This window comes from Pan paniscus, chromosome 3 (assembly GCF_029289425.2).
Source record: "Pan paniscus chromosome 3, NHGRI_mPanPan1-v2.0_pri, whole genome shotgun sequence".
NCBI classification, from domain to species: domain Eukaryota; kingdom Metazoa; phylum Chordata; class Mammalia; order Primates; family Hominidae; genus Pan; species Pan paniscus.
Window position 1 is genome coordinate 76,425,977 of NC_073252.2, and position 20,563 is coordinate 76,446,539.

The 20,563-nt window shown below is 40.6% G+C and overlaps 2 protein-coding genes across 40 annotated transcripts in view; one reads left to right on the forward strand and one right to left on the reverse strand.

Annotated features, from left to right (window-relative positions):
* The window catches only part of FIP1L1 (factor interacting with PAPOLA and CPSF1), an 82,381-nt gene extending 75,515 nt beyond the window's left edge, over positions 1 to 6,866 (reverse strand). For 6 of the 38 annotated variants that reach the window (XM_008954088.6, XM_055111557.2, XM_034958813.3 and 3 more), the window contains exons 1-5: positions 6,483 to 6,816; positions 5,287 to 5,331; positions 5,140 to 5,179; positions 2,081 to 2,138; positions 540 to 643 (exon numbers count right to left, since the gene is read on the reverse strand). In XM_008954088.6, coding sequence (XP_008952336.1) covers positions 540 to 643; positions 2,081 to 2,138; positions 5,140 to 5,179; positions 5,287 to 5,331; positions 6,483 to 6,567 — 332 coding nt within the window. In that variant the 5' untranslated portion in view covers positions 6,568 to 6,816. Of the gene's footprint in view, positions 1 to 539; positions 644 to 2,080; positions 2,139 to 5,139; positions 5,180 to 5,286; positions 5,332 to 6,482 lie in introns of all 38 variants that reach the window. The other 32 variants (XM_034958823.3, XM_034958821.3, XM_034958816.3 and 29 more) reach the window with 28 other exon arrangements.
* A 1,795-nt stretch (positions 6,867 to 8,661) lies between these two features.
* Positions 8,662 to 20,563, forward strand: part of SCFD2 (sec1 family domain containing 2) — a 514,139-nt gene continuing 502,237 nt past the window's right edge. The window contains exons 1-4 of one of the 2 annotated variants that reach the window (XM_055111552.2): positions 8,662 to 8,790; positions 9,032 to 9,267; positions 9,787 to 10,039; positions 17,962 to 19,265. In XM_055111552.2, coding sequence (XP_054967527.1) covers positions 18,428 to 19,265 — 838 coding nt within the window. In that variant the 5' untranslated portion in view covers positions 8,662 to 8,790; positions 9,032 to 9,267; positions 9,787 to 10,039; positions 17,962 to 18,427. The remainder of the gene's footprint in view (positions 8,791 to 9,031; positions 9,268 to 9,786; positions 10,040 to 17,961; positions 19,266 to 20,563) is intronic. The other variant, XM_003806459.5, reaches the window with a different exon arrangement.

Here is a 20,563-nt window from a genome sequence, read left to right on the forward strand (position 1 = left end):
TTTTCTCGAGACAGAGTCTCACTCTGTTACCCAGGCTGGAGTACAGTGGCTCGATCTGGGTTCACCGCAACCTCCACCTCCCAGGTTCAAGTGATTCTCCTGCCTTAGTCTCTGGAGTAGCTGGGATTACAGGTGCCCACCACCATGCCTGGCTAATTTTTGTATTTTTAGTAGAGATAAGGTTTCACCATGCTGGTCAGGCTGGTCTTGAACTCCTGACCTCAGGTGATTCACCCGCCTCGGCCTCCCAAAGTCCTGGGATTACAGGCATGAACCTCTATGCCTGGCCTAGCACTCAATTCTTTTATAAAAACACTTTAAATTCAGCATCAAAAACTGCTGCTTCTATGTACCTTCGCCTAATCAATTAACTGTATTTTAGCAAAGAAGTATCTTCATGATGAAACTTTAACAAGTTCTTTTATGTTAAAATAGAAAAATGTAAAAACAATGGACTCAACCACTGAGAGTTTGATATAGGCACACTCTCCTTACTATATAGCATTTACACAATTGTTACTTACTAAAAAATAGCTTACCCATACTGTGGTGCTCCCGTTTTAATGTCTCCTATAGTGACATGAACATCATCTTCATCATCATCGCTGTCACTATCACTATCATCTTCGGTCTCAGTCACTTTCTACATGAACATAAACAAATTATAAAATACATTCAGTAATCCATTTCAACATCTAATACTAATAACTAAAAAAAGTAACCACCCTGTTTTTTTTTTTCTTTCTTCTGTCTTGAGACAGACTCTCACTTTGTCGCCCCGGCTTGAGTGCAGTGGCATGATCTCAGCTCACTGCAACCTCCACCTCCCAGGTTCAAGCAATTCTCCGGCCTCAGCCTCTAGAGTAGCTAGGATTACAGGTGCCCGCCACCATGCCCAACTAATTTTTGTATTTTTAGCAGAGACAGGGTTTCACCATGTTGGCCAGGCTGGCCTTGAACTCCTGACCTCAGGTGATCCATCCACCTTGGCCTCCCAAAGTGCTGGAATTACAGGCGTGAGCCACCATGCCCGGCCCCACTCTGTATTTTTTTGAGATACAATTTAAAAGTTACAAGCTTATAATGCTGCCACCTATTTCAACTCATAATTTTGATGTTCTACACGATAAAAAGGATAAGACTATGAATAAAGAAATGAAATCTTTTTGGCATCATCTCCTTGTGGTAAACAACACCTCATTTTTTTTAACTATCATATCTGCCCCTCTTGCAAAAAGATCTAAAGCAACTTACTAAGATACCTACAAGATAAAATTATAAAAAATAAGTATTTGAGAAGTCTTGGCAAAAAAGAATCTAAGAGGAAAACAATTTTAAGATTCACAGTGTCACAAATACAATGTACCAAATCAATTAAAGAATTAAAAAAAAAAAAACCCCAAAGCATAAGAAATACCAAATAGTTAAGTAGAAGCTCAGTTATTCTTGATATTCTTGTATACCTAGAAGAGGCCCTACATGCAAATTCTATATTTGTGAAGATTTTACTTTGGCTCTTAAAGGCTATTTTGTGCTTAATCACATCATAGTAAATAAGTAGATCACATAGGCAAAATACTTTTTTGTATACAACTTCAAACTTCCAGAACAATAACTTCCTTCCTTTTATAGGATTAAAATGCACAAATATTCATAAGACCAATGATATGTTCACCTCACAAAGTATCAATGGCATGCAGGCATGCAGTCAGGGACTGTCACATACATTAAAAAGCAACGTTAAAAAATCATAACAGTGAAAGGCTGTGGGCTCAAAACTTGCTCTGAAAACCAGGCTCACTATATTCAGTAGATTTATAACCATTCAATTCCTTGAAAGCAATAAACATCAAGCCTTTGCACATACTATTTTCCTCTGAAGTCTTTCTACTATTTCTTTTCCTCATTTTAATTCCTATATATGTTTTTGATGGCACCAGATGAAGTAGGAGATGTAAGAAAGGGCCAGATAACACCTGATACTGAAGGTAACGTAAAATGCCAGCTTGCTTTCTATGTAAACTGTGAAGCTATTGATAAAGATTTGTATCAGTAACTGGATTTCAAAGCCTTATGTTACCGGTTTTGGTACACCATTTTCAGCAGTTTCATCTTCAATTCCAGATGGAGGATTAGCACTACAAACAACAAAAGTAAGTATACATGTCAGGCATTACTTTTCGGAAGTACAGATAGATTATATTAGTATTTCTAAGCTTTAGTAAAGCTCCTAAAATTATTGTCTCCACTGGAGACAGTAATGGTAAAATCTGACTGTCTTATTCCGTTATTTCTAGTAACTTGCATAAGACAAGTACTCAACATTGTAAGCAGAATGCAAATGCCAGGCTGGGCGTGGAGGCTCATGCCTGTAATCCCAGCACTTTGAGAGGCTGAGGTGGGTGGATCACGAGGTCAGGAATTCAAGACCAGCCTGGCCAAGATGGTAAAACCCCGTCTCTACTAAAAATACAAAAAAAAAAAAATTAGCCAGGCATGGTGGCGGGCGCCTGTAATCCCAGCTACTCGGAAGGCTGAAGCAGACAATTGCTTGAACCCAGGAGATAGAGGTTGCAGTGAGGCTGCAGTGATCATGCCACTGCACTCTAGCCTGGGCGACAGCGTGAGACGCCGTCTCAAAAAAAAAAAAAAAGAATGCAAATGCCTTCACAGTTTATTAATGATTTATAATTTGATGGTGGGCTATAATTCAAGCTTTTTACACATTTTAAAAATATATGACAAACTTAATCAATTTTAATTATCCTAAATCAATTTGATCTTTACAGTGGCATTTTATAGCACAATCACCAAATAAAGCAAAATGAAAGATAAAAAGTCAAAACATAACTGTTATATTTTCATTGTTCTACTGCTTGCTTCAAGAAAACAAATATGCAGCTATAATTGTTCAGTACATTTACCTCCTGCTGAAATAAGCTTCTAGGTAGCCAGAAGCAAGTCCCATTTGCTTTCTATGTCACAAAACAGTATCCCTTCTTTAGTCAAAACTTGGATAGATATAACACAATTGGAGACTGCAATGCAATGTTTAAGAAAAACAGAGGCTTCAGCAATGAGCCAGTCAGTAGGAAACGGGCAAATTCTAATAGGAACTTTGGTAGAGCAATGCAATGATGTACCAAGCCAGATAGCAGTAGGTTGGGCAGAGTACCTTTCTTCAATAGGCCTACTCTTTTGGAAGTTTTAATTTTCTATCACCATTAAAATGTTAGAAACATGATAAAATTTTAAGCTTTTTCTAGAAAAATAACACTGTAAAGGAAGTTGTTTTTTCCCCCATAGGATGAAATCAACTCAACGGCTCCCCAAATGAAGTTGCAGAAAGGAATATAAAGCTTTGTTGACAGTGACACTCAGGGAAGGTAGAAGGTTCCCTCCAATAAATTTTAGCAAGTTGTGTATTGCGGAATTAAAATTAAAGAATGTTTGATTAGAAAGTAAGCTTTTAAAATTGTAACCAATAAAAATAAAAATTAATGGGATAAAGATTATCATATAGAAAAGTATATTTGATTGTAAAACTATACCTGTAATTAATTTCTTGACCAACTGAAGGAATGGGTACAAAGAAATATTCAATCACTTTCATAACATAAATTAAAACTAATCTCAACTTTGTGGTTGAGATCAGAATTAGGAACTGAGTTGACTACATAAATTTTAAAATGAAATAACATTTCAGATAATATACCAATGAGTGAAAAGACTATAGGGGATTTTTTGGGTAAGGAAGCTGAACTGTAGTTTCAGCTCCTCCTAAGCTATTTCTACTTCCATTTCTCACTTTTTCCCTCTATCCATTTTTTGTTGTAACAGCTTTGAGATGCAATTCACATATTATACAATCTACCCATTCAAACAGGACAACTGAGTTTTAATATGGTCACATAGTCCAACCATCACAACTATCTAATTCCAGAATGTATGCATCACTCCCAAAAGGAACTTTGTATACATTAGCAATCACTCACCCAACTCTTAGTAACCACTAATCTGTCTCTACGGACTGACTTCTTTAGCTTCCACATTTGTAAGGTTCATCCGTGTTGTAACATCTACCAGTACTTCATTTTATTGTCCTTGCCAAATAATATTCCGCTGTATGGATATAACACATTTAATCTATCCATTCATCAGTTGATGCAGCTGCGAGGTTTTCTTTTTCCACTTTCTATTAAGAATAATGCTGCTATGAATATTCACGTACAAGTTTTTGTGTGAATATGTTTTCATTCCTCTAAGGTGGAGGACTCACATGGTAACTCCATGTTTCACCATTTGAGAAAATGGCCAGGCTGTTCTTCAAAGCAGCTGCACCATTTTACAATCCCACCAGAAGTGTATGAGGGTTTTATTTCCCCATATCCTCACTAACACCTGTTTTATCTTTTCGATTGCAGCTTACTCGGTATGAAGTTGTATATCTTCCACTTTTTAAACCCAAATATTCCTTAAAATCTTCTAACTACCTCTCCCTCCATTACAGACACTAATGCATGTGGTCAGGGTAAAGCCGACATCTCCATGTACTTCTTTGCATGGCTTGCTTTTTGAAATCTGGGGTAAAATTCTGACTCCCTGTATATGTTCTATAAATGAACACTTACATCTTTCTTACAATCTAACAAAGAAATCAACCTTATAACAAATCAGCTAATTACATTTTGAATGCAAACAATACATAGCATTGAAATTACAACCAAACTGCCATTATATCATCAAAAATGTTAATAAACTGGAAAAGCAGTAGTTTGGAGTGTTCCTGATTTACTTAAAAACATTTTCAATTAAGTTAAAATATTTTTATCAGTAGCTTAATGATTATTCTGTATACTTCACTACTGAATTCACTTAAGAGTAACAAGTTACTTAACAGTGTAAAATCAGTCCAATCCTAAGTTCAAAAACTTTGTCCTTTAAACTACCAACAAATAGAATTGGCATAAGATTAGGTCCTGAAACTGGAATAATCCTTAAAGGATTCAATGTCCTCCAAAATGTTGTAAGTCAGTGTTGTAATGAAGCCAATGATTGTAAGAAAATAATTTTGACAACTGACAGAACCATTGTATCACACAACCTGTGTAATAGCCATCAACAGAAAATTTCACTAACCTGGCATTTTCTTCTTCTGGCCTTTCAACTTCATTTTCATCTACCAAGTAAAATAAACAAATAAATAAATAAGCAAACAAAATAAAGAAACCACTCTTAAAGAAACTAGTATTATGAAAATCTGAAGTGATCATCACAAGCACTAACCTAGGTCCTTTGCCAAATCACTGTGCACATGCACGTCCCATGGGCCTATAAGCACATCCAAAGTTAGATCACCTTATAATTACTTAACAAGATACGTATTTTATGGAAAAAAAAATCAGACTTTACTGCTATAAAAATAAGCTTAAATTTAAGAGGTAATGAAGATTTCCAGATCTTTGCAAAAGAAATCCTACACATTCACATTTCAAAGAGTAGTAACTAATGCTAAATCTTGCCACCAAACGATTTTTTTTTACGAGTTTATCAAAGTCACATCATCAAGGACCTGCATGGTGCCCAAAGTGCACTTTTACTATTCTATTCTAAAGACAATCAAGAATATATGTTTTAGGCAAGGAACAAACATTAACTTTCAAATCTGGTGTTAACAAGCAAGAAGGGATTGTGACTTAAAGTTAAAAACCAGATGTCAAACAAGTACCCTTCTAGAGAGAAGTACATGATGCATTAAATTTATTTTGAGAAAAACAAATACATGAGATGACACTGAAAACCATAAGCCGAAGGGTCATGAGATACCTCCATGATGTAGGTTAAACGGCAGTCTCTTAAAAAAGAATAACTTCACCTTAATACAGGAGACATTCAGGGTTTTCTTTATGGGCCATCTTTCTCTCTCTCTCTCTCTTAATTAATTATTTTTAAAGCACGACTTTCAGACAAGGAGGTACCCTTGCAGGTGCATTCCATACAAACTGACCATCAAGAAACAAGACGTTAGTTGTACAGCATTAACTTTATTTAGCTATTATTACAGAATGACTGTTTCTGAAAGAAGGGACAGGAAGGGCACCCTAAGGCCACAGGGCAAAAACAGACACAAAAAAACACCACCTCAGAATCGACAGAAAAAAACAAGGGTAAAGAGCGCAGCAGCTAGGCGATCGAGACGCCTCGGGGAAAGCACAGCGAAGCCGGGGGCCAGGACCGGTCACAGCCCCCCAGCCCGGCCCGGCCGCCACAGGGGTGGATGCGCATGGTGGGCGTGGGCCAGGCGGGAGACCGCCGCGGGGACTGGGGGCACGCGCACGCCGCGCTCGGCCTAAGTCAGGCCGGACAGGACTCCCAACCAGAGGCCCGAAGCGGCGGCGCGAGAGGCCAGGGACGCCGGCCGTTTGAGGGCCAAGAGGGGAGGCCTGAGAGAACCCGAGAGACAGAGACAGGAAGTTTCGTACCGCCATAGAGCCACTCTTCCTCCTCATCCCCTCCGGTCCCGCCGCTCAGCTCCGACACTAGGCGCTCGACCTCGCCGGCCGACATGGCCGCCCCGAGCGCAACTTAAACGCGGCGATCAACAGCCCCCTCCAACCCCTTCCCCAGCCTCGCAGCCCCGAGGCGCGAGAAGGGCGCGAACCCGCCGGCGAACGAAAGAAGAAAGCTCGAGACTCAAATCCCAGGAAGGCGACGGCAGCGGCGGCAAAGATGAAGCCTCCAGCGCAGGTCCGTCTGCGCATGCGCAGGAGACCCAAGCGGCGCGGCGCGTATAGGTGGCTTCGCTTCCGCGGCGGCCACCTGGGCCTGGTTGCGCCTGCGCGCTGAGGTGGGCCCCGCCCCTCTAGGATCCCGGTTTGCTATTTTGCGTGGCTTCCTCCCGTGGCGTCCTGAGTCGGCCAGGGTTCCCCGCCCCCACCCTTCTTTTTAATAACCCGTATTGCCATTGCTGGCGAGTACACCATTGTTCCCTTCTACTCTTCGTGCTCTTTCTTCTCAACTTTTTATTTGTTTTTTAATCTTCAGAAAGGCCTTCTTTTATTCTTTAATCAGCCTTGATACAGAATCATTACCTGTCACTCCCTTTCCTCACTGAATAGAGATGAAATCACAATCAGTACTATTTCTCGAAAAATTAATTTTCACAGCCAACAAAAGCAAAACTAATAGATGAAGAATGCACTCTCCTTGTTAAAAACCATAAATTACTGTCAAGGTCAAAGACCGCCTCATTCCCCTACCCTTCTCTCCGGAGGTAGCCCTTGCTACAGATGCGTATCCTGTTTGGAGTTCATTCCGAAATTTCCTATACACTTGCTTCGTGTGTTGTGCTGTTTTGGTGGGAGAACCTGAGATTGACAAGTCTTAAATAGTACAGTACAGTATAGTATCATCCTTCGACTTCCTTTTTTTTCTTTTTTTTTAGCATCCGTGTCTTGGAGCTCTTTTTCATTTTAGTATGAATCAAACTATATCTATTTTAAGTGCTTCATAAAATTGCATAGTATGGCTATCACAGAGTGAATATGGCTATTTCTCCATTGATGTACACCCAGATTGCTTTCGACTTTACACTTTTAAGTACAACAAAAAGTGACAATGAAGATCCACACGGCTCCTTGCAGATTTGTCTGTTTCTCGAAGATAGATCATAAAGTATGTACAGTTTTTATTTTAATAGGTAAACCAAATGTTCAGGCCGCTTCTGAAAGCACATCTTCCAGTGAAAAGATGACATACCATGGTTCAAACTGGAGCTCTAGGTTTTTTGTTTGTTTGTTTGTTTGTTTATTTGAGGCGGAGTCTCACTCTGTTGCCCAGCTGGAGTACAGTGGTGCGATCTCTGCTCACTGCAACCTCCACCTCCTGGGCTCAAGCGATTCTTCTGCCTCAGCCTCCCAAGTAGCTGGGATTACAGGCACTCACCACCATGCCCAGCCAATTTTTGTATTTATAGTAGAGAGGGGGTTTCACCATTTTGGCCAGGCTGGTTTTGAACTCCTGACCTCAGGTGATCTGCCCACCTTGGTCTCCCAAAGTGCTGGGCTTACAGGCATGAGCCACCACGCCCGGCCTATTTTTTTGTTTTGTTTTGTTTTGTTTTGTTTTGTTTAAAAAACAGTCTTACTCTGTAACCCAGGCTGAAATGCAGTGGCAGGGTCACTGTTCACTGCAGTCTCTACCTCCCGGACTCAAACAGTCCTCCCACTTCAGCCTCCTGAGTACCTGGGACTACAGACAAGCAGGTGCCACCACACCTGGCTAATTTTTTATTTTTTATAGAGACAATGTCTCACCATGTTGCCTAGGCTGGTCTGGAACTCGTGGTCTCTAGCAATCCTTCCACCTAGGCCTCCCAAAGTGCTGGGATTACATGTATGAGCCACCAGGCCTGGCCTCAGTTCTTCATTATACCTAGCAGGTTGTATAGTCAGGCAATCAACCTTTCTATGCTTCAGTTTTCTCATCTATAAAATGGAAAGGCCAAGTTAGATGATCTCTGAGGTCTCTTTCATTTATGAAGTTTACAAACAGGGCATTCGCTTGTCAACAGAGAGAAATCCATTTTAATTGAACAACTAAATGAGTTTTCTTGCTCCTTGATGAATAAATATTGTTTTATCATTTATTTATTTAGCAATTACAGAACATCTGCTCTGTTTAAGAACTTGGAAAATGAAGACATGAGTGAAACAGTCCCAGCCCTTAAAGAACTCTGAAGTTATTGAGAAAGACAGAGGGGCAGTAAACAACTCTCCTACAAGAGAAGAGGTGAATGTGTTGTAATAGAAGCACAAATGAAGGGTTTACGCCCAACCAATATCTCACATTATTTAAACAAACCATGTGGTTTTAATCTTTCTTACCTTTGAACACACTTCTACCAGCTATTCCCAGCTCCCTTATCTTTTTATGATAATCTCTTGCATCCTTCTAAACTCTCTGGGGGTATAATCACCTTTGTGAAATCTTTCCTGAATCCCATTTTATCTCTTCCCATTTGTTTTGCCAGGAACTCTTCCAGCTATGTAGATTCAACAGTGAATAAAACAAAGTTCTTTCTTTTGTGGAGCTTTGATTCTAATAAGAGAGTCAGATAATAAACATATGAACGTATGATATGTCATGATAAGAATTGTGAAAAGAGTAAGCAATATAAAATGAAGTGATGGGGTGCAATTTTATATGGAGTGGTCAGGGAAAGCTACTCTGATGAAGTGATATAAGAGACTTGAATGGAGACAGGAGGTGAGTCCCGTGGATTTCGGGGTGACAGACTATCAAACAGAGGAATAAGAAGTGCAAAGGCCCTGAGGTAGAAGCATACTTGACATGTTCAAGAAACTCAAAATGTAGCTAAAGTATAGTGAGTGAGAGAGAATGCAGATGAGGTCAGATGTATTTGGGGGGTGAGTGGGACAGAGCAACTCACTCCTTCTAGACACCATGCTGCTTCTATGCCATGTGCCTATCACACTGTATAGTAATTATTTGACTATATTTCTGTTTGCCTCAGGCTCTTCGCTAGACCAAGTCCACCTCCAAACAGGGCATCCCATAGCCATCACTTCAATTCCTAGTATAGTGCTTAACGCTGAGTAAATCTTCTTGGTCCCTGTTGAAAGTAATAGAATGAAGTCTTATAGACTGTTCATGAGTATCGTAAGGCAATCACTCACAGTCCTGTCTATTGATCGTTCTATTTATTTAATTGGTTTCATGAGAAAACCAATTGCCTTTTGTTAAGGGATCTTTTTCTGTTTTCAGCTGCCTTTCAAGGCATTGCTTAAACATAACTGAAGAAATGATGAACAATACTAGAATAGCTTTTGTGGTGGAGGTAGCATTTGAGCTAAGCTTTGAAAATGAAGATTTCCACAAGCAAGGAAGCACATAAATCACTAATAACTACTCTGAAAAGACCTCTTCCTCCTTGCTTCTAAGCTGAGTTTCTTGCCTGAATATGCTTTCTTAGTTAAAGGTATCTTTCTCTCCCTGCTCACCAGGGAAGACATCAAAGGTAGGTAGTTTGAAGATATTATATATTCCTCCTTCCATTTCTTATATTATGACCTTATCAAACTACAGTGCTCCATATATTCTATTTGTTTTCCATTTTATTGTTGTTTTGTGGTCTGTTGGTTTCTGGCAAAAAAAATTAAAAGATAAGTTTTAATATACTTATCTCTGAGAAGTACTGAGAGTGTTTAGTAGATGATGATGAGTTAAATGATGACAAGAATTGGAGATCAAATAAAAATGCCTTGCTCACTATCCAGTATATATAGCAAGTACACATAAATGTGTTTGGCATGCATATGATGTTTATGCCCAACTGTGCTCTTTGCTGTCACATAAATTTCAATGTTCTTAAATTCTCAATGTTCTTAAGTTTCCTCAGCAGTAAGTTGATACATTAAAATAACATTTGTACCAATATTGGGGAAGAATAACAAAGCTAAATTGAGGTTTCAAATGTCAAAGCATCTAGCCAGGCACGGTGGCTCACGCCTGTAATCCCAGCACTTTGGGAGGCCGAGGCAGGCGGATCACCTGAGGTCAGGAGTTCAAGACCAGCCTGCTCAACATAGTGAAACATTGTTTCTACTAAAAACACAAAAATTAGCTGGGCATTGTGACACGCACCTGTGATTCCAACTACTCAGGAGGCTGAGGCAGAAGAATCGCTTGAACCCAGGAGGAGGAGGTTGCAGTGAGCCAAGATCACATCATTGCACTCCAGCCTGGGCGACAGAGCAAGACTCCGTCTCAAAAAAAAAAAAAAAGTCAAAGCATTTGACAAGTTATTGACAAGCAGGTAACATGTTGTTTAGGACTTTTCTTCTTTGAACAAGCAAAGTAATTGTACGTGTGTAGAGCTTTCCTTCCTCTTTATGTACTTCCATGATAAATTAAACCCCAATTAGCCATCTTCCTCTACATCCTGACATCTTTTAACAATAAACTTTACCTAGTCCTAAGTTTAGCTCATCAAAAAAGAAAAAATAAATTTTCTATTGCTAGTTGTTTCTGGAAAATTGTATTATTTCCTATTCATGTCTGTGCTGTCAGAAAACTTCGCATACTCTTTTTAAAGGTGAGAACAAAATCGTTTTATTTCTGTATTTGCCAGGTCCTCTCTTACTACATCAAGTACATGGAAAGTTCTTAAGCTAAGAACTGATCATGCCTATGGATGACCTAGAAATGAGGTGAAGAGAGATATGTTGGATTTTGGACAGAAGAGAAACAATAGCTGACTATTTTGAGCAGAGAAATACAAATCACATTTTAATAAAATAAACATGACGGTCTTAAGCAGGTCATTTTAATAGGAATTCATTTTACTCCACCATAACATCTGAAAGCAAGAAATGACTTTTGCCTAGGCTCTCCTACCTTTTCTGTCCACCCTGTCTCCCAAGTCATTTCCTCCAGCTTCATGACTTTTATTTATGTACATATGTATGTATGTATTTACTTATTTATTGAGACGGAGACTCACTCTGTCACCCAGGCTGGAGTGCGGTGGCATGATCTTGGCTCACTACAACCTCCCCCTGTCAGGTTCAAACAATTCTCCTGCCTCAGCCTCCCCAGTAGCTGGGATTACAGGCTCATGTCACCATGCCCAGCCAATTTTTGTATCTTTAGTAGAGATGAGGTTTCACCATGTTGACCAGGCTGGTCTCGAATTCCTGACCTCAAGTGTTCTGCCCACCTCAGCCTCCCAAAGTGCTGAGATTACAGGTCTGAGCCCCACGCCTGGCCTCCAAGACTTTTAATGTCATGTCATTGAGAGCCACTGACACCCATATTTCTCTGGGCAGTCTTAACTTCTCTTTGAGCTCAAGATACTCGGTCTGACTCAAATGCTTCACCTGATGCCTCTCTTAGGCCTTTCAAACTTATGTTCAAAACACAACTTGTAAATTTCTCTCCCATATCTGTCTTGTCCCACTCCCATACTCCCAAAGACTTCTTCATATTAATATCAGTAACCACCATTTAACTAGTTGTTTTAGCCATAAATCAAAGAATTATCCTTGACTTTTCTCTCTTCCCCATCTGCTCTTCTCACAACTATGCAAATCCGTTAGCAAGATCTGTTAGCGCTTCTCATTAAAACGTATCTCAAATCTATCTACTTCTTTCCATCTGCACTGCCACACTGAAATTCTAGGAACACAAAACCCTTCCGTGGCCTTCTCTTAAATATGAAATAAAATCTAAACTTCCTACCATATGGCCTATAAGCTTCTTCACGGTCTGACAGTCCCTCAAGTTGCATGTGGCTATACAGGCTCTGCATTGCACAACTTTTAGGGGTGTCTGTATCACCTCATTCTTAGTCATCATTTGTCAAATCTTTTAATGTTTTCCCTCATATCACTGCTATAGTCTAAATTTTTGTGTTTCTCCAAAGTTCATATGCCTAAACCTTAATCCTCAATGTGATGGTGTTTGGATATGGGGATTTTGTGAGGTAATTAAGTCCTCCCTAATGGAGAGGGGTTTGGACTTTCATAAGAAAAGACAGGAGAGCTTGCTTCCTCTCTGCCTGCTTTTCACCAACTGAGAATACAGCACAAAGGTGGCCAGCCATTGGTGAGCCAGAGAGAGGGCTGCCATTAGAAATGAATTATGTGAGCACCTTGATTTTGTACTTTCCAGTCTCCAGAACAGTGAGAAATAAACTTTCTTTGCTTATGTCACCTAGTCTATGATATTTTTGTTGTGACAGCCCAAACTAAGACAGTCTCTGTGCTTATTCCCTCCAAGTTCTTCCAGACCTGATTCCCAACTCTGCATTTAGCTCTCAGTCCCTACCTTTGTTCCATTTTATGTGCATGCCCAACAGTTTCAGTATTTTAGCAGAAGGATGTCTCTACTTGTTCACTAAACCAAAATCTAACTTCCCTCCAAGGACAGGACTTCTCCTTATCTTTCTATACTGAATATCTGCCATTATCCTTCACCCTGTTGTACTGTGAATGCTTGAGATAGTGCTGTCATTCCCCCAGTTCTTGTGGGCCACTACCAGGCCATTACGGTTCCCATTTTGCTGTGAAAAAACCTTCCTCTTTTCCAGCTCATACCATTTGTATTTACCACCTCTTCTCCTTTTTCATTTTCCTTCAACTACAAGTGATATCTGCGGTTGAAGTCCACAGTCTTCCTTTCCTCCATCATGATGTGTGACTTGCATATGTTGCTTGACTCATGTTTTCTGACCTTCTGGAGTCTAATGGTCTTCATTCACTCTACTTCCGTAGGGCACATTCAGGGTTATACCCTGGATCTTATTATATCCTAGAATTTTTCCCTCCTTGGCTGGGCGCAGTGGCTCACACCTGTAATCCCAGTGCTTTGGGAAGCCAAGGTCAGAATATGGTTTGAGCCCAGGAGTTCAAGCCAGCTTGGGCAACACAGCAAGACCCTGTCTCTGTAAAAAAAAAATGAAAGAAAAAAATTAGCTGGCCGGGCACAACGGCTCACGCCTGTAATCCCAGCACTTTGGGGGACCGAGGTGGGCTGATCACGAGGTCAGGAGATCGAGACCATCCTGGCTAACGCAGTGAAATCCTGTCTCTACTAAAAATACAAAAAATTAGCCAGGCGTGGTGGCAGGCGCCTGTAGTCCCAGCTACTCAGGAGGCTGAGGAAGGAGAATGGTGTGAACCCTGGAGGCGGAGCTTGCAGTGAGCAGTGAAATTGTGCCACTGCATTCCAGCCTGGGGGACAGAGCAAGATTCCATCTCAAAAAAAAAAAAAAAAATTAGCCATGTGTAGTTGTGTGCACCTGTAGTCCTAGCTACTCAAGAGGCTGCGGCCGGAGGATTGCTTGAAGTCAGGAGTTTGAGTCTGCTGTGAGCTATGATTGTGCCACTGCACTCCAACCTGTGAGACAGAGTGAGGCTCTGTCTCTGAAAAAAAAAAAAAAAGCGTTCCCTCCCTGAATTGTAGAGGCCAAGTTACTTTCTTTGACCCTAACTTCATATTCTTCCAACTTTTTTACCTCCTCATTCCCCTACCACCTTCTTTTCTAGGAACTGTGTAGATAATTTCTAGAAGCTGCATTTTCCCCAATCCATTGACTCATTCTGCACTGCACCCCCAGCACTCCCTTGTCATGACTGTACTTTCTTCCTGCACAGGTCAAATCCTGTAGATTCTTCTCATATTCCCTCTCTTTTCCCTTTTCTGACACTTGCCACTGTTGGCCACTCTAGTCTTAAAACTTGCACCTCTCATTACTCCATTCACTCGCTTGACTTCTTCTGCCCATCAAGAAAAGTTGCTCAGAGTTCTCTCCATCACCATCATTGTCTTCTTTCTTTTTTGTGTTCTCTTAAGGCACTCTGAAGCACACCCATTTACTAATAATCCCAATTACCATATTTCTCTTCTGTATTCTGGAATCACACATCCAACAGCATGCTAGATGTTTCTGCCTCGATGTCCCACAAGCATATTGAAAACCTCATGTCCCCACACCTATTAGGATGGCCATTATCAAAAAACCCAGGAAATATCAAGTGTTGGTAAGGATGTGGAGAAATCCGAACCCCTGTGCATTATTAGTAGGAATATAAAATGTTGCAGCCTCTGTAAAAAACAAAACAAAAACAGAGGTCCATCAAGAAGTTAAAAATAGAATTATCATATGATCCAGCAATTCCACTCTGGGTGCATGTACAAAAGAACTGAAAGTAGGATTTGTAGGGAAAGAAAACCATACACCTTTAGGGAATTATTTGAAATCTGTATGTGTCACTTCCAACTATCTTATTCACTCGTGCCTCATGATTTGTCCATAGCTAGCTGCAAGAGGCTTGGAAAAGTAGTCTTTAGCTGTGTGTCTATGAGTTCAGAATAAACCTATTACTACAGAAGAAGAGACAAATAAATATTGAGGCGACCACTAGCACTTACTGGCACAATATTCGACCATGACTTCATGAGTGCCTTGCCCTTTCAGAGAAGATGAAGTATTAATTCACTCAAACTTACCTAATGAATGTATGATTCAGCATGAGATGCAAGGGGTAGAAACAAAAAGTGAGCTTGAGATCAGGATTAATGCAGGTGTTAGTAACTAGGCACTGACCTGGGTTTAAATGGAAGAGCAAGGGCTGTCATCCAACAACTTATTCAACTTAAGCTCCTTAAAATAATTTTCATGCTGACAAGGATACAAACATGTAGGAATATCTTCTTGTTTACTAGTTCAACATGTGAACTTGGGTCTATCATTGGCCCTTTTACCTACTAGGTTCTACCAGGTTTATGACTCTTCTGCTGCATATTCAAGGTGCCATTATTCACAATAGCTAAAAGGTGGAAGCAGACCAAATGTCCATAGGCAGATGAATGGATAAACAAAATGGTGTAACATACAATGGAATGTTATTCAGCCTCAAAAAGAAAGAAAATTCTGATGCACGTTACAATATAGATTAACTTGGAGGACTTTATGCTAAGTGAAATAAGTCAATCACAACAAAACAAATACTGTATTGTTCCACTTATATGAGGTATCTAGAGTAGTCAACTACTACATTGCCAACAACTAGAGTAGTCAACTCATAGAAACAGAAAGTAGAGTGGAAGTCACCAAGGACTGTGGAGAGGGGGAATGGGGAGTTGTTGTTTAATGGGTACAGGGTTTCAGTTTTGTGAGACAAGAAGTTCAGAGATTGGTTATACAACAATGTGAATGTACTTAATGCCACCAAAATGTACATTTTACAATGGTTAAGATGGTGACTTTTATGTTACACTTATCTTGCCATAAGGAAACAAACAAACAAAAATATGTCCCCACTAAACTCTGTATTTATTCCGCAATCTGCTTCTCTTAATGGTTTTTCAAATCTCAATGACTGGCATTCATCAGTCATCCAGACAGAAAGCTGGGTGCTAACCTGAAATTCTCCTTCCGTGTCACCCTCTCTGTCAAACTAATAAGCAAGCCCTTTGGCACTATATTCTTAATGTCTATTCACACTCCCCACTCTGTCCATCTGCTTGTTACGCTTTTCAACTCTCTCACCCAGATTTGCTGCTGATACTATTGTTTTCTTAACTGCTCCCTCTGCGCTAAATTGCTCCATTTCAAATTATTTTCCATGTTTTGACTAGAACCATTTTTTTCTAAAATCCAGATGTGAACAAATTATTTCCATACCCCAAAATACATTAATACTCCCCCACTGGCTGCTACTACTTAGAATGGAAAATAAGGCTCTTGCTGATCTACCCCATTTCTTTCTTTTCTAATTCCTTGCTCTTATTTCTTCTTGCGCCTTTTTTCATACAATGCACTCCAGCTATAGGAAACCCTTTGTAGTTCCAGAGAACATATTGTACTGTTTTATGCCTCTACGACTTTGTTTATGCTGCACTCTGTGCCTGGACTGCTAAGAATCCTCCTCCCCATCCTGTCCACCTGGTGAACACCTGGGTTTCTTTGAAGGCAAGTCAAAACTCATGCCCTATATGAAGCTTTTTCTGACTACTTCCTTTTTCTCTTAGAATTTATTTTTCCTCCTTCTTGACTCCTATACAAAAAGTTTTAAAAAGTATTTGCTTCTGTAACATTTTACTGCACTTGTTTTACATGTGTGGGTCCCTTTATTTCATCATAATTATTTTGAAATCAGGGCTGTGGTTTAGTTTTCTTTATATCCTTAAAACCCAGACAGTGTTTGGAATACTATACATATTTATTAAAAATTGGCTGGATATATTATTATGTGGAATTTTTTTTTTTTTGAGACAGAGTCTCGCTCTGTCGCCCAGGCTGGAGTGCAGTGGTGCGATCTTGGCTCACTGCAACCTCTGCCTCCCGGGTTCAAGTGATTCTCCTGCCTCAACCTCCCGAGTAGCTGGGATTACAGGTACCTGCCACCATGTCCAGCTAATTTTTGTACTTTTAGTAGAGACGGAGCTTCACCATGTTGGCCAAGCTGGTCTTGAGCCCCTGACCTCAGGTGATCTGCCCACCTCGGCCTCCCAAAGTGTTGGGATTACAGGCATGAGCCACCACGCCTGGCCATGGATATTAATTGAACATTCATTCAATGGACATTTATTGAACACCTGTTATAAGTGTTGGGGATACCAAGCATCTAGTGCATAATTTAGCAAAACAGATAGTTTAAAGAAAATAGTGTTAATACTTACCCATGATATGGCAAGTACTTAGCGAATGTATCAATTGAGTGGTTTGATAGGTGGGGGAAGTGAGAGGTGATAGGGTGATAGTGGTGGTGAGTTAGAAAAAGTCTCTCACAGGCAGTACTGTTGGAATGATTATTTTCAGTAAGTTTACCAGGTAAATTCTTTGTGGATTAGGTAATGAATTTTATTAACCATTGCAGCTTTGAAGCTTAGCACAGAGATTATACTTAGTAATGTAAGTATATTGGTGGAACAAACAGAACCCATAAAACATTTTGGGTTCAGCCTATTGACTTCATTGTATCGGTACAATTTTTCTCCAGGTTGGGAATAGCTGGAGAGAAATTGAGAAATCAAGAAGGATGTTGATGCTTTTTAAAGAGTGTGGATGTATCCTATAGGCAACTGGGCTAGGAGAAGCTTTTAAGCAGGAAAGTTGTAGGACCAACTTTGTTTATTAGGAAGAAAATAGAATTGGAGGGGAAAGAGATCAAAAGTCAGAAAATGTTGGGAGATCATTGCCTGGGTGAGCGATGATGTTGGGTTTTTGTGACAGCAAAAATGGAGAGGAAGGGCTGAATTCTGAGAGTTTTTAAGCCTATAAGATGTAGTGACGATGAGATGAGGGAGGAAAGATGGAGAAAGTGAAAATGAGAACAACAGGGTTTGTTATGAGGCTTGTGGGCAATAACGTATGTGACAGCAATCTATAAACTCAAAATATTGCACACGGTTGTTTTTATTATCTTTTTCTAGTTGCTCTGAGTTTAGATTGAGAAGGTGGCTGTACTTTTGGAGACGTGTTCATATCTAAGGAAGATATCAAATTTCGGATTAGGTTTTTATTTCGGAGACTTTTCAAGGAACATGAGAAGATTATCTGAGAAGATTATCTGCGCAGACAGGCCGAGCGACGGAAAGAACTCAGTTCAGCTCCATCTCAGGAAACACCTGATCTCCACGAGCTTTTGAGGAAGCCCGGAGCCACAGAGCCCCACCCACTTCTTTCCAGACCGCGCCATCCTTCCTCACTCCCGGCCTCCTCTCTAGCCAATCACCGCTCAGTTTAACGTCATCACCGAGCGCCATCAGGGAGCGTGTCAGAGGCCGACCACGTGTACTGTGGAGACTGTCAAAGTCTCCCGGAGCCCAATTTCCGGAAGCGGTGAGTTCTGAAAGAAGTTCCTGCACCGTAGTTTCCCAAGTCTGCGAATCCCCAACCATGAGCGCCTCGGGCGTACTGTCCTTTACCCAGCAAGGATGGGAGCAGGTGCTGGCCAAAGTGAAACGGGCTGTGGTTTACCTGGACGCCGCTTGCGCCGAGAGCCTGCACTGGGGCTGCGGATCCACCCGTCTCCTGGAGGCGGTGGGGGGTCCTGACTGTCACCTGCGAGAGTTCGAGCCCGACGCAATTGGTGGTGGAGCCAAGCAGCCCAAGGCGGTGTTTGTGCTGAGCTGCCTGCTGAAAGGCCGGACCGTGGAGATCCTACGGGACATCATCTGCCGCAGTCACTTCCAGTATTGTGTGGTGGTCACAACCGTGAGCCACGCTGTCCACCTCACAGCTAATCATGTCCCAGCGGCGGCAGCGGCCGAGATGGAGGGGCAGCAGCCGGTGTTCGAGCAGCTGGAGGAGAAGCTGTGTGAATGGATGGGCAACATGAACTACACGGCCGAGGTGTTCCACGTCCCGTTGTTGCTTGCCCCTGTTGCTCCCCACTTTGCCTTGACTCCAGCTTTTGCATCCCTTTTCCCACTGCTACCCCAGGATGTGCACCTCCTTAATAGCGCCCGACCGGACAAGAGGAAACTGGGAAGCCTGGGTGATGTGGACTCCACTGCGCTAACCCCAGAGCTGCTGCTGCAGATCAGATGCCTAGTGTCAGGCCTCAGTTCTCTGTGTGAACATTTAGGAGTACGGGAGGAGTGTTTTGCTGTAGGTTCCTTAAGTCGGGTCATCGCTGCGGATCTGGCCAATTATGCCCCTGCAAAGAACAGGAAGAAGACTGCTGCAGGCAGGGCATCAGTGGTTTTTGTGGACAGAACCCTGGATCTCACAGGTAAGTGCATTGCTCTGGAGTTCTTCATTACCATTCCCCACATTGCTGGGACTTTCATTGATTCAGCATATATTTTATTGACCTTTTATTATATATCAGATTGAGGATACGAAGATGAACTAGATGGACACGGTCTCTAATCTCACAGAGTTTATTGTCTAAAGTGGAATACAGACAGGTGAATTAGCAATTACAATAACATTTGTTAAATGCTGTAATGGGTAGAAATGTCATAAATGCCCATTGCCTTGTTAAACAACAACTTTAGCCCAAGATTATGCTGACATGGAGGAAAACTGTGCACCTGGGAAATTTTATTTTTAGAAATTTACGAATGCCAGTATTCACAACAGTCCTTCATAAGAAGACTCTGGTTTGTTGGAGAAGTGTTAATAGATGACCCAGCGGAAGGAAAACTACTGTACAAGAAAACATAAAATTATTACAGACAATTGAGGTTTAGGAAATGAGTGTTCAAAAGTGAGGCTGAACTTAAATGTTACTAGTAAATGAGATGGAATAGAATTGTAGAAAATATTTTCAAATGTTTATTGATTTATTTTTAGCTCTCATTGTATTAAAGATTAAGTAAATAATCTCAAATTGTAATAATGTATTATTTACACAAAAGAAACAAATGTAATCCTTAAAGCAGATGAAGAAAAGACACTTTCTGATGTTTGATATGTTATTTTCAAAGGTCAACTTTATTGTTCTCTAATTAGGTTGTATAATACTGTTAGTAATATAGCCTAGCCACTTCCAAGTCCAGGGAGAATAATCGGAAAACTGACATTGGTAGGCATTCCCTTTAATCGGTCAGAAAAAAAGTTGAATTAAGTTATAAAAAACGAAATAGGTATATTTGAGTTTTTAATCTTAATAAGATTAATTTTCAGATAAAAAATGGAAAGTAGGCTAAATGGTAATACTGAGATGTAAACTTAATTATGTGACTGGAAAAACCAGGTGTCCAGTCTGTGATTTAAATATATAAGTAATAACTGTAGCATCACAGAGTCCATAGGGGATTAAAAGATAAAACCTGATAAGTAGATGCTTGTTGAGTTTTTTTGTGGATGCTATATATTACTGTTACTTCTATCTCTTTATGCCAAAAATGTAGCAAAGTTGTTTCATAATCAACTGGGAAGTTCACATAATTTTGTACCCTCCCCTAAGACTTCTGTTAGGCAAAACTTAATGTCCCACTGTCCAGCATCATAGTAACAGCTCTTTACATCTTCAGTAGCTAATGCTTTTTTTTTTTTTTTTTGAGAGGGAGTCTCTCTCTGTCG